The sequence below is a fragment of the Colossoma macropomum genome, unplaced genomic scaffold, assembly GCF_904425465.1.
Source record: "Colossoma macropomum unplaced genomic scaffold, Colossoma_macropomum, whole genome shotgun sequence".
Lineage (NCBI taxonomy): Eukaryota > Metazoa > Chordata > Actinopteri > Characiformes > Serrasalmidae > Colossoma > Colossoma macropomum.
In genome coordinates, this window is record NW_023494801.1 from 12,586,085 (window position 1) to 12,600,602 (window position 14,518).

General features: G+C 40.0%; 1 protein-coding gene across 1 annotated transcript in view; it reads right to left on the reverse strand.

The window, feature by feature from the left end:
- Positions 1 to 101: 101 nt before the first annotated feature.
- Positions 102 to 14,518, reverse strand: part of adsl (adenylosuccinate lyase) — a 47,139-nt gene continuing 32,722 nt past the window's right edge. Inside the window, exons 5-13 of the mRNA XM_036590475.1 lie at positions 9,157 to 9,328; positions 9,038 to 9,084; positions 8,747 to 8,837; positions 7,549 to 7,618; positions 5,686 to 5,833; positions 3,933 to 4,023; positions 3,178 to 3,267; positions 1,369 to 1,545; positions 102 to 310 (exon numbers count right to left, since the gene is read on the reverse strand). Of these exons, the coding sequence (XP_036446368.1) occupies positions 224 to 310; positions 1,369 to 1,545; positions 3,178 to 3,267; positions 3,933 to 4,023; positions 5,686 to 5,833; positions 7,549 to 7,618; positions 8,747 to 8,837; positions 9,038 to 9,084; positions 9,157 to 9,328 (973 nt within the window). The 3' untranslated portion in view covers positions 102 to 223. The remainder of the gene's footprint in view (positions 311 to 1,368; positions 1,546 to 3,177; positions 3,268 to 3,932; positions 4,024 to 5,685; positions 5,834 to 7,548; positions 7,619 to 8,746; positions 8,838 to 9,037; positions 9,085 to 9,156; positions 9,329 to 14,518) is intronic.

The following is a 14,518-nucleotide window of genomic DNA, read 5'->3' on the forward strand; positions in this document are numbered from 1 at the left end:
ACATTCTCCACATATTCAGAGTTGACTTGTACACACCCCTATATACACACACTTATTTCTGTTCTTGGTTTATGAGAATAGAACACTGACATGACATAAGAGATGCTCAACAAAACTACAAGGTTTATTGTATACACATTATTTTGTATAAACATGACAACAACCCTCATTACAATTCAGATACTGACATTCAGTATTGATGTTACAAAAAAATTTGGTTGCCTTAAAGCTCCAGCTCAATCTTAACATCCATTTTGCTCTTATAAGGCTCGAGGACAGGCTTGACTTCTTCTGCAAGAAACCTGGCCACCTGGCAGACAGACAGACAGGCAGACAGACAAAGAGAGAGTGTGAGTGTTGTGATGTTTGTTCAAATGTTCAAAAAGTTTGCAATCACTTGTGCTATTAATAACTGCTACTGTGGTTAGGGAAACAACGGTCAGCTTTAGAACTTGCAGTCCATCGTATTAGCAGTGTCGCCCCCCCACCCTCTTTGATATCTGCTTCTTTTCAACTGGTTTATCAATCTGACTGTACCCAATCAGGTCACTATTGCTTGGCAAAAATACATTTGCCGATCTGTAAGCCAAAATCAAATGCATATCATATCATTGCAATTAATTTGTTGCTTGTCTGCTGTTATTAGCAGCAGCTTGTGCTGCAAGAATGATACGAACATCTGAAGAGTTCAAACAGGCAGATTATGCAGACAGTACAGTGCTGACGAGCTACTAGCAGAAGAGAAAAGCGCAATCTGATGGTAAAGTCCCTTGTATGGCAAAGACAAATAAACTGGTACAAGGTTCACTTGAAAGCGGATCGAGACCCATGAGGTTCAGTTCTGGTGGAGACCCCAGTATGGGTGGAGTGTTCACACAAACAGTTAAAATGAACTGAATAAAGGTAAGAATAAAGGTAATAAGGTAATAATTTTTTCACTTGTTTTTCTGACAAAGTGCTGTTACCGGCCCACTATGAACCACTGCCTCCCCCCTGAGTACAGGCCTGCAGATCACTAGAGTGTGCTGGTTTGGATAACAGTGTTTTTAATGCTTCCAGAACCCTATGATATTCTGTCACTGCTTGCAATAAGCAGACGGACTGGTTAAATTCAAATTGCACCAGTATTAAACCAATTAATCATAGAGAGGCAGAGGGCAAGTAATGTTTATTTTTTATTGTACTGGCTGTGACACAGGTAGGCCCAGTAGGCTTAAGCGTTAAATGTCTTTACTTTCAGAATGAGTAGGATAAACTCATAACAAGAACTTAGGTATGGGGTGGTTATTGACCCACAGTAGAAAAAAAAAATAAGATGGAGTCCTTGAAAGAGAGAGTGGCAGAAAGAACCACTTTGTGCGCGGGTACCTGTTGTGGGGCTCGGCCTATGAAAGTTTTGGGGTCCAGAAGAGTATCTAGCTGGTTGAGTATAGGGGTGAAGTAGGGGTCAGCCTGCACTCGAGCCAGAAGATCATTATCCCCTCCCTCCTGCTTAACCACCGCTGCTGCCTGCTGGGACAACACCCGGATCTTCTCATGGCAGTCCTATTGTGGAGAGAGAGTGGCAGACAAGTGTTCAAAGAGCCCTGTTGACGCTCCAATATGACAATGAAATTTTATGCTTGCAGTTTTCAGCCTATTGGTAACGTTATGTAATATTATGTAGGGCAGCATTATATTCCTCAGCCTCAGTGGTTTGACAGAAATCACAATTTTATATTGTTTCCATGTTTTCCTTCAACAATGTTCTCTCACTACAATACCCAGCATGTAAATGTCATATAACCACTTGGAATCCCTCCGAGCTGATACAGAAAGCATGACAGCTAGCATAACCACAGATGTTGAAGCTAATAAATATGGATGTGACATGCAACTTTCTAGCAGTACTACTAGCTATCTGGCTTCCTTCTGCATCAGCCGCAAAAATCAGCAAAAAATCAGCTTGCCCTCAAAAAATCGGTATCTGCCCCAAAGTGCATGTAGTTTTTCAAAACATTTCTTCTACCTTCAAGATATAACATTAGAAAAGGGGTTTTCCTAGTTTTTAAACCAGAAAAAACTGAATCACTCTACAGACTACAGTGGCACCTCTGTAGGAAGTGAGAAGGCATGTTTACAACAGATATTTCAACTGTTACATTTTTCATTTTAACCAGTCTCCCTTTAAAAAGGCTTAACATGTCTAATTTCAGACTTTAGGTTTAAAACATTACTTACATCACTTCCTTGCAACATGCAGAAAGCAACAGTGACCTCTCCTCTGGAGAAAAACTGTGACAGAAATTCTTATTTTTGCCTTGTTTGTATGGTGTCAGCAGCACAACCAACTGATGAAAGTCAGAGGGAGTAAAAAAGGAAGATGTGGCTTTCTTCTTCGGCTTCTAATAAAGGTTAAAACAGGCACAACGACTGTGTGTCTGTTACATAAAAAAAACAACGCCCATTCCAAACTCCTGTATGCCCTTGTTTTAAGTTAATAAGACCAGCAGTGAGAGAATTAAATCATTTTCATTTATAACCAAACACTCTGATGAGAGGCATTAATCGAAAGGATGGAAACCAAACCAAAATAACTGAAAATCTGAAAATGGTGAGTTTTAGAAGATAGAGAAAGTGTAGACTTTTAACGTTTTAAAAAATGTCATGTGAAACCTTTTTTCATTTCAGTGCAGACACATATTTTTAGTGATAGCATTTCTAAAAATGTCTGTCTACAAAATTGCAAAAATCTGTTTTCTCAGCTAACTGGATGAGTGTGAATTGGGCTTAAAGACTACGCTGAGAGTCATGCACCACTTATACTGACCATAGTAACCAATCAGCAATTTGCAAAAATCAATGTCATTGAACTAACAAACACATTAATAAAAAAATTATTTAAAAGTCATTACTCCACCTCAGGCACCAGCATTTAAATGGCATAACTGATTAGTGAGAGAGTCGAGAGAGGGCTGTGTTTCCCTCCAACAGAGTGTCATTTGTGCCTGAGGCCATCAGGTTAATCAATGATTATTCATGGTGAGCTATGTGCTTACCAAGTATTTTATTTATTAATGTTATTTATGAAGATTTCTGTTGATGTCCATGTTATGTTTGTGTCATATGTTTATATGCCCAGTTATGAATTGCCCCTGAGGGACAAATAAAGTTTATTCATTTCAATTAAATTCCTACCTGTCGGTTTCCTCCTGCCTTCACCATGGCCATGATGATGTTCTCTGTTGCCATAAAGGGCAGTTCATAACGAATATGCCTCTCAATCACCTGCAGAAGGCATCAAGGACAACAAACATCAACTGAAAAAGAGGAGGCGCAGATAAGGAAACAAGCACAGACCAAACTTGATAGTAATAAGGAACAATCTTCCCTCACTGGAGCAACAAACAACAGGACTCAAGTCGGACTTGAGTCACGAATTTAATAAAAAAAATCACTTTGACTTGAACACCAATGACACGGACTCTTGGAAAGACTCGAGACTCAAAGTGGAAGAAACATGTAGAGTCTGACTGCAGATGGGAGGGTAAACAGTCAATTATTTTTCATGTGAATGAATTTGTTGCCTGTGGTAAATTGAAAAAACAGCAACATCGTCAAATGTCTGTTACTGTGCTTATGCTCAGTCTATTTCGGAAGACAAGTGAAGCATTAGAGCTGAAGTTCGCCTCCATAAGCTGGCAACAAGCAAAGCGTCAACAGCATCAATATGCCCAGCTCAGCACTTAAATTCCAGTCTTACTGCAGAAACTTACCATTTTCCTCATGAAGATTAGGACTACTGACCTGGGACTCGACTTGAGACTCACCTGTACTGACTCAGGACTTGAATCAAGACTCAACTATCTCGACTCGGGACCTGAGTATAAAGACTTATTTGTTAGTTGCAACTTAGTGACTTGTTCCCACTTCCAACACGCATACAGCCCTACCTTAGGGTAGACCACTAGACCCTCAGTAATGTTCTGCAGAGTACTGAGGATGATGTCAGCTGTGAGGAAGGACTCAGGCAGAGAGATTCTCCTACACACAAACACACATTCATGAAAGCAATCATGCATATGAATTTAAATGAATCCAAGTTCCTAAATGCACAGTAAAAAGTTTGGACACAACCCCTATTCTAGAAAACACCCCATTTCCTCCTTCCTTTATTGATCTTGCCTTTCAGTTTTAGGCTTCAAGATGTGGAATTATGTATGAGACCTTTTTAAAAATGGCAGTTTCATTTCACTTGAATAGCGAAAGTCATAGTTTGACATTCCTGTTCAGTTTCTTTAGTAATCTCCAAGTACACAGATTTGTATTCACCATCCTTGGTATTCCCTGAGAGCAACTGGATAGATGAAGGATAAGCAAAAATCTTCTGGAGCATAGTGCCCATTTTGTACAAAACTACTCAAACACCTGCCTCCCTTATCCAGGCTCACATTAGGTGTGAGTGGGAGGATGAACTGGGATGGGAAGTCCCTGAAACGTCTTGGCAAGCAGCAGTGAGACTGGTACATTCATCATCAGCAGGCACCAGACATTAAAGTGCTCCACAGGCTACATTTATCCATCAGTAAGGAAACACGATTACATCTGCATTTAGATACAACTTTTTTTAGTTGTAAATGTGATTTAGGCAACCACAGCGTGTTGGATCTGCCTGAAATTGACTGGCTTTCGTTACTTTGATTTAACACAGCTGTGGCTAATGAGGAGAGGAGCAAAGACTCTTTAACTGGCTCACTTCCTGGCGTGAAAGAGAGGAGGCCGCTGACCTGCACGCCACACACCAGGAGAGAGAGCCAAGGATTAAAGAGAGAGCTAAAGACTAAAGAGAGAAAAAGGACTGGATAAAGTAAGGCTGAGCAAGCCATGTTTAAGTTTTGGTATCTGTTCACTTGGTTATGTGTAAATAAAGCACTCTGGTTCACTCGCACTGGTGTTTGTGTGTGTGTCTTTCAGCCCTTGTTAGGCTTCCCCAGTCAGTGTGCGTTGGCCCCTCCCCCGGCCAAGCCACAATATACAGGGTGTCCCAAAAAAATTGACATCATTTTGTAGTCTAATAATATAGCCAATTCTCCCTCAAATGATCTCAAATTTGAACAAAATGTGTAAAAACTAACCAAGTTTAATTTTTAATGTTTTTTTTTCAGGTTGAAGAACGACGTTCACTTGAAATGAAGGCATTTTGTGTGTTAGAATATGCATGAACACAGTCAAACAAGAGCGTGCATCGTGCATTTTCGAGAAAATTCAATAAAAATGCACCAACTGGAAAGGAGATTTGGACATGGCACAAAAAATTCAAAGAGGATGGCTGTCTGTGCCGGGCAAAGGGATCTGGACGACCACCAGTATCAGAAGATGTTACATTTGTGAAGCTTTGTGAAGTTGGTTATAAAATCTACATCCCTCTGAATTTCTTGTTCGAATTTTGATAAATAAATCTTGTATTGTTCAACATGAAGCCTATTTAATTTCATTTGCCTAGGACATGTAGTTACTCAGATATTCACAACTCAAATGTCAATTTTTTTGGGACACCCTGTATATGTTTGGACTACTCATGAATGCATTTTTAAAAATTATTTTCCAAATTTTAGAATCGTAATCGTGATAGTTAACGTTAAAATATGAATGTTAAAAATACACAGAATGAGGAGTGTACATGCCACTGTAAAAGTGTGTGTACACCTGTTTGCACTGTCGTCAAGAGTTCTTTCCAGCCACTGCACTGAAGCAGTCTGTAGAGGATCAGACACCAGTGCCATCAGGTGGCGAGCCAGACTGCAGCAGCGCTCAGCACGCATTGGGTTCCTCTTATAGGGCATAGCGCTGGAACCTGGACACATATTACAGCTTAAAATGGTCACAAAACATCGTTAAATTTTAGAAACAAGTTTTTTTTTTTGTTGTTTGTTTGAAACTAAACAATCACGCTGGGTATTTTACTATGTCTCTCAAATTAAGAGATCATACTAGTCCATGCACTGATGGATTTTGGCAGCTTCCCTGACAACATAAATGTGCTGCAACACACAACAGTAAATCAGAAACACATCAAGCATGTTCTACATTTTTCCGTGTCTCTGCAGTAAAGAAAAAAAATGAGGTGCAGCACAAAGCAGGGCTGTAAAGGGAAGAAGGTTGTAAGCAACTTTAAGATAGATGCAGCTGTGCAGCTGTAACAGTCTGCCACTACAGATGGTTCTCTGTTTATCCAGCGTAGCATGCAAGGGATGTGAGGTATTGTCCAAGATGGCTAACAGCTTGTTGAGAGTCCTTCGCTCTGCCACAACCTCCAAAGAGTCCAGCTTGACTCCAACAACAGAGCCAGCCTTCCTAACAAGTTTGTCTAATTTGTTGAGGGCACAACGTCCATTTTATAATATTACAGGTGAGCCAGAGAATACTGACATCACAGCAAGTCTAAAACCTACCGGTGTGGTCCAAAAATCTGAGACCACATTGAAAGTTATGACAAGAAGGAGAAATCTTCAAGATTCTGCAATATTTCTAGGTCACTATTCAAATTTAAGCAAACTGCACAGTGATTATGTTAACTCTCTTAAAAAAACAATACACAGTAATTTTTGCAGTCTTATCCCATCCATTGAAGCACATGTTCAGAAAACTTTCATGTACTAAATATATCAAGAAGACGTACCCTTGACAGTTGCTGCATCCTGAAAGGTACAGCTATTTTCTGACAGTGTTTCAGGGTGAGAAAAACACTGGCAGCCTTAAACAGCACTGTAAACTTTAGGCCAGCAAAGCATGACCTACCAGCATATTTGAAGAAAGAAAGAGAGGGAGACAGAGGACCAGGGATGCTGACTGATTTTGATATTCGGGTATCCGCAAGTCTTAATAAACAGTAAAATGGTCACCAAAAAAAAGGTTTCTCGGTCAAAATTCGTCTAGGTGGCCGCACAAAGATTTTGCAGCAAACAGAGGAATAAATGTGAAAAAACCAGTATTCAAAATTAGTAATCAAAAAGGTTGAGGGAAATCAGTAGGTTTTTTTGGATGAGCCAGAGAGCGGAGGGCTCTTTAGATGTGAGCCACGATTACAACTAAATGGTCAAATTTATGGGTACAACGCTGGATGCTGATGAGGATTCATTAACTTATACTTAAGTCTTTTCTGATCAGTGGACGATGCGCCAACATGTTAGTTTGTCAGAGAAAGATATTTCCATTGTTTCTGGATCTAACCAACATCAAACAGAGTAGTTACCCTAGCTATTAATAAAGCCTCACTACATCTGGCATCTCAATCATGTCCTTAACAACACATTCTTGGCTCAAGTTTGGGCACTAGCATAAAACGCACCATCTTGTTAAAACATAAAAGCTGTTCACTGCATAATTTTCCCTGTCTTCCAGTCCTGAAACAGAACGAGCAACCAAATAGTGCTTTCAGTATTCGAATACTGGCACCTCAAATAGTTAACAGAGTACTCGAATACCCATGCACTGATTGTTAACCAATTTACTCGCACAAAAATCAGGACAGATACATTCACTCTCAGGAGCACACATGACATTACTTGCCTATTTGCTCTTTCTCAAATGGTTCTTCAATCTCTTTCAGGTTAGCCAGCAGACGAATATCAGTACAGATCTACAACAAAAGACAGCAAGGTTACAAGTCTACAACAAGATTAACAGACAGAGCAGCCTGCATAAACACTGCAGAGGCATGTAGGCCACCCGATATTTATACTATGCCAAGTTGGCCACATGTTTCACAGTTTTGTCAGTTAGGCATTCATTGGCTGTCTACATTGCGGTTTGTATGCATTTAGATGCATGGGTTATCAGTCCAATCAACACACCATAACAATAGTGAGCCTTTTGCCAGAAGACTTTTTTTGCTGGATTGAAAATATTCACTGCATTCTGTCTTTAAAAGTTTCGCAAAATTTGTTTGGAACAGGTTGTAGCAGGTAAAGAGGATCTCTCCCTTGTGTACTGACAAGCATACCATTTCTTGTCACATGGTGTGATTTTACTATTGCATTGTTTTGATTGCCTTGCAAAAACAATGGGGTGTGCTTGGCCTCTCTGACAACAGCCAGAGATTTAGTACGAGACCAGTGAGAGTACTGCATTAATACAGACTGCTATGACAACACAGTTCCACTAGAGGGCAGTACCTTTAGAAGTACCTAAAAGTAGGAATGTGACTAACAATTATTTCTGTAATTGATTAATCCATTGACTTTTATTGTATCAATCAAATTGAACCATTCCTTCATTCCAACTATGCCTTCTATGGTTGCCTCTTTGGTCGTGTCTTTGTGCAGTATCATTTAAACATCTGTCTGTGCAACAAACAAATTCTTCTTTTTAGGGTGCAATGAAATAACAGCATCTTGTAGTGCTGCTGTTATATGCAATCTGTGTGCCTGTGTTGTAAAAATAATACAAATACAAAGCACAAACTTTTTTTTTATGACTAACGTTATCAACAACCAATCATTGCAGACTGACCTACAACACATTAATATTACATTGTGTACAACCAGTTGTGTGTTGCAACGCAACTATTTCACAGATAGTTGACTTTATTTTTCATTTTTTCTCATAAGTCAATTATTCCATATGAAATATAAATATCTAGGACCTTTTTGAGGATTCAACAGACCCATTTGTTTTATCTTTACATAGTAAAAGAAAGGTCACTGCTTTGTTGTATTAAAATTATAAAGTGTATTTTGAATGATGTTAATGTGTGTGTAAGACTAACCTTGTGTACAGTGGCTCCTAAGCTGGCCAGCACAGACAGAGAGTCAATGTCCACTTTACGGCTATATGTTTGTCCTGTGACCAAGTAAGACCTGAGAGAGAACAATGAAGACATGACACACATTGGATGAGCTTCAAAGAAAAAAAAGTACTGAAAGATTTACATGCCTACCAGTAAGTCACTTGAACAAGAAATGTTAGACTTCAGCTGGATGTCTAGATGGACTCACACACACACACACACACATACACACACACACACACACACACACACACACGTCCTCACACTTACTTTTTAAAACCAGCCATCTCAGTGACCATCCTGTCCAGCTGCTCCACCTGTGAGACAAAGAATCCAATTTAGTAACAGTATGACAGGCATAAACGCTAAGCATCGTATTTTGTATTCACCTTATCATGGTCGCCCTGGAAGAGCTGCAGGAAGCTGGCCTGGGTGCCTGTGGTGCCTTTGACCCCTCGGAAACGCAGATCATCTCTAGCTCTCTGCAGGTTCCTCATATCCATCAGCAAATCCTGAAGCCACAAACAGGCACGCTTCCCTACCGTAGTCAACTGAGCCGGCCTGAGAGAGAGAGAGATTTGACTTTCAAACACCTTTAATGTAAAATCAAACTCATAAAACAAAAGGTAATCAGCCAACATAAACAATCAACACAATAACAGAATCCTCACTGCTTCACAGAGTCACCAACCCCACCCCTGCTCATCAGGTTCACAGATATAGCCCCAAACTCCATTAAGCAAAAAATTAATCCACATCATCAATAAGGCAATAATAAGCATACTCCTAGCATAAAGCCACTTCAAAACCAGACCCCTTACCATCAAAGCAGGGTGAGTACCCCCACATCCATTAATTGTGTTCTTCCTGGTACACCACATTGCTAACTTCGATGCTCCATACAACAAATTTAAAAGAACTATTTTATCTTTCTTAGAAACGGAGTACTTTGGTCTGTAAACGAACATACTCTGATCAAAAATGCCTAAAATCCTCTTCCCCTTTCTTCAACCAAATGTAATATCTTGCACAGACATGGACACTGAATGAAAACATGAAACAGCGTCTCAATATTTCCACAAAATGCACACCCTTCCCCAACTTAAGGATCAGGCTATGCCATGTTTTTTTTGCTAAAATCCCATGTACAACCCTCCACTGGAGGTCCCCTATGTTTTTCTCAATGGGCCTTTTGTACAGGGACTGCCAGCTACCTTTCAGGGATGAGCCTGCTCAAAACCTCAGTCCATTTTGTTTCCCACACATCCTTCAAATAGCTGAAATTGAAAAGTTTTATACAGGCAAGATACAGTGACCACTGAAACTCCCTTGAGTTGGGGTCTCCAGTGAAAGGAGCTTACCCTGACTCTCCTGCCAGTCTTCCCTTTCCACAGTGACCGCCAGCTCTGAAAAGTCTTCCACTCCACTCTGGCAGTTTCCAACAAATGTTACACTCAAATACTCCAAAACAGCAGCAGACAAAATCAGCCCTCAACCGGTCCAGCACTTGTAATACTAAGCGCATGGACCTAGATCTCGCCGAGCCTGCCAACTGATCTGCTGTTAACCAAGCCACACCACACCACAGTGCCGTATCTTGCTGATCCCAGTTACACCAGGCTTGTCCTTAGCACACTGGGAACGGTAGGATTAATAAAACGATGGCTCTTCAAAAATCCATTTCGATGTAGTGGAGCAGCTCGCCCTTGAGAAGGAGAAAAGCTGCCATGCCTGCATAGCCGCCATGTAAAAAGGAGTTACGCGACGCAAGTCGACAGTAGGGGTGTAACGATTATTTGACTTAGTTGGCAACTAATTTAATAGTTGATGAGTTGGTGACATCATTACACATCTTCCTCGTGCTCATTAAGAATATTTTGACATTACCGCTTAACTGAGAGTTGACAAAAGTGCAATGGCAGCCTCAAGAACAAAATCCTCAAAAGTGTGGGAGCATTTCATGCTAAATTCAGAAAAAAAGGTTGTAGTTGTGCTGTTTGTAAAGCCGGAGCATATCTGAAGAGGAAACACGTTGCGTAGAGGTGCTGACTTTCCTTTGTTTCAATAAAGACCTGTGATTGTAAAATTCAGATGCAACAGAACGCAGACACAAAACACAATTTAAATTTAACATTTAAATTTAGAGTGATTTTTAATTACTTGATTAAAGGAAAACATTTAGTTTTGCTATATTTTATTGCTGCTACTTTACACATCCTTGGTTTTAAATTTTGATTAAGATATTGGAGTTTTATTTATCTTTTTATTAGCAGGAAAGTTCATTAAATAAAGGTATTCATCTTTATTGTCTTCATTGTTAGCAAATGCATATGTAACTAACACTCACTGGTATGAAGAAATCCACTTTGGTCATGTTTGCTAGGTTTGAAACAAGGAGGATGGAAAGAATGAGACACGACAAAGGCTTGGAAGAAAATTACAAAAATTAATATATTGTTAGCTCAGTCATATACAAAACAAGGAAACCAATAGTTACACACAGAAAAAAATGAAATAAAAGAAAATGCCCCCCCAAAGTTGTGTAAGAATTCCGGTGCGACCGCTGATCCGTTGATTAGACCACAGACCACAGAGATAAGACATAATTATGAGTAGTATATGCTCAGTTAGAGGGTGTCACAACAACTGGAAGAAGAGGCGTATTTCGCTTGAACAGCAGTGTTGCGAACACAACAAAAAACGGTCAGTGTTGTGGGGCACCATATAACTTACATCCACCTCCTACCCGCGTCTGTGGTTGAAGGGGTTAAATTTAAAACATACACCCAAACGTCTGCTCTTACCATTTTGTGGAGGGGAAACCAACACCAGAACATCCTTTCCCAGAGAAATGCCTCGGTTATGAAGCTCCAGTGAAGCGGACACGTCGAGTACTTGTGAGATTGTCAGGTAAGACATTAACCTAAGAGCAAACGTTAGCTAATTAACTATGCTAGCTAATGTCAAATAGCTTGTTGCGTTAGCACAGCTACATAATGATCAGTGTCCACTGCGGTAACCAAGCTACTTCAGACTTTATTCACGTTATTCACTTTAGATTTTCAAAGAGTGAAAATTAATAAATAGACATTAAAGTTCAGTTATGTGTATAGTTCTACAGATGCAGACATACATTGTAATATTGGATTAGAATAGATTAAACTTTGTCATTGTGCAGAGTACAAGTACAGAGCCAATGAAATGCAGTTAGCAACTAAGCAGAAGTGCAAAAACAGTATTATTTACATACAAAGTGCAGGAGGTAACTATGGTAAGTGAAGCTGTAGTCACAATATGTACAGTTGAGCATGGTAGAGAGGCAAAGAAAGATGTGCAAGTATAAATATAATATACATATATACAAAGAAAATGAAAATGTTGGTTGTATGTGCTCTGAGAGCAGCATATGTGAAGGATAAGTATGCAGAGTAAAATAAGTACAGTAACTGTCTGTGCAAATACCAATAGTGCAGTAATAGGCAATAAATATCAATTGTCCATAAGTCCAACATTTATTTACGTGTATTATTTTCACACTTGCCAAAACAGTAAAACTTACTTGTGGGCATTATTTTTCACAGATAAATCAACCAGCAATGTAGAGGGGGACACTGATGCTAATGATCAGATGCCTGTGACACACTGTGATGCAGCAACACAATGGGAAGATCCAACTGTGTCAGACCACAGCTATGCTGCCTGTGCACCACCTCACCTGCCCCTTCTGTGTGAGCAGGCAACACAGTTTACTGAACCAGCACAAATGCATGCTGATCTACTAAGAAGTGACTACCTGTGTGTACTTTACACAGGATTGCCTTTAGATGCATTTAATTGCTTTGGATGCATTTAATTGCTTCCAGCTACACCCCAAAGATCAGCTCTTAATGACCCTAATGAAGCTTTGGCTAAATTTATTGCAGGATGACATTGCTGAGAGGTTTCGTGTATCACAACCTATAGTCAGTAAGGTCACTTCATGTTGGTTGGACCTCATGGAGGAAAAGATAAGGAGTTACATCCCATGGCTGCCCAGGGAGACAATCCAAGCAACAATGCCTCAGTGCTTTAGAGAACATTACCCAAACACTACATGTGTAATAGACTGTTCAGAGACACCGCTTCAGAAGTCACACAGCCTTGACTCAAGAGGCGAGTCTTACAGTGACTACTACGACCAAAATACCATCAAGTACTGTGGCAATTGCACCCTGTGGGCTAATAATGTTCACTTCACCGGCGTACGGAGGAAGATGCAGTGATGAGTTCATTGCAGCAAATTCTGGGTTTCTGGAATACCTACGTCCAGGTGATGAGCTCATGGCTGACAGAGGGTTTGTCATCCAAGATCTCTATGAAAGGAAAGTTAAGCTCATCCTGACAGCGTTTACCAAGAGAGACATGCAACTTTCAGAAGAAGACACCACCAACACTAGGCGCATTGCCAACATACGTGTCCATGTTGAACGAGTCATACGTAGATTGAAAAACTTCAGAATAATTTCTCAAACAGTCCCAATTAGGGGTGGGGGAAAAAATTGACTCTTAGATGCATCGCGATGCAGACGTGGACGATTCTGAATCGATTCACAAATGTCAAAAATTGATTTTCTAAATATTTAATTTATAACGGTATGTTGACGGAACGCAAAGGGCAGAACTTGGAAGTGCGGAAGTGCAGCGCCTGGACAGTCTGTGGCGGCACATAACAAAAACACAAGTGGATGAGCGAGAAATCTGACCGTCTGCATTAAAAGCCTGGTTAGGTCAGGAGTCACAACCCAAATGATAAGAGACATTTTGTACTTTCAACAAAAATCAAACCACCTTGGGAGCTGCAACATTTTACGTCCAGTATGTGATAATGTCCCAGTATAGACTAAAAAATAAAAATGACGACACAGATTTACTTTGCTCTGCTTTAAGCTTTAGCTATAGCCGCTTTCCTGAGCTACATTTCCGACAGGAAACTCTTCCTCAAAAGTTGAATAGTTTCTTGTAACAGCTCTCAGCTTTCGGCTGTTTTACGAGGCTGAAGTCGCTTCTCATTCGCCAGCTTCTTGCTGAACTTCCCCGTTCCACCTTAACTTCTGACTGAGGCGCCGAATGTAAATGCAGCACCATTTAAGGTGGAACGGGAAAATTAGAAAGAGAAGCTGACTTCATCTTCGCAACTTTTTAGTGTTTGACAGTCTGTCGTTGCAGATTTAACGTATCAGGAAACCAACTGCGCTGCTTATAAATACGAATAAGTCCGTCTCCAAACGTTCGTCTGTCTTTCTCTTTTCCTTTTTCGTTTGCTTCTAGCCAGGTGGAACCTCGTTGCTAGGTGACCTGCAGTCTGCACATCAGTCGTTGAGAACCTGGGCTTTCACGCTATGTTGCACACGTCCCGTCTCAAAGATTTTTTACTAACACAGCAACCTGATCACAAGGTGTAAAGTTCACAAGCCTTAAAAAAATACATCATTTAGACCTGTTCACAGATAAAGTATTCTTTGGTTTATTTGATATAACAATAACAAATGATTGCTAAATAATTGTTAATTGTAACTGCCATACATCAAAACATGCAAATCCATTAAAACATATAATTCATTTATCTGTCTGTTGTAAGTTTTGTTCTGTCTTATTACAAGTAACGTGTCATTAGGCTAATGACTGAGGACATGCTTGTTTCTATACAGAAAAAATTCAAAGAAACAGTAACATTCTACGAACATTTTATAAATTCTAATTACTTACCAATAA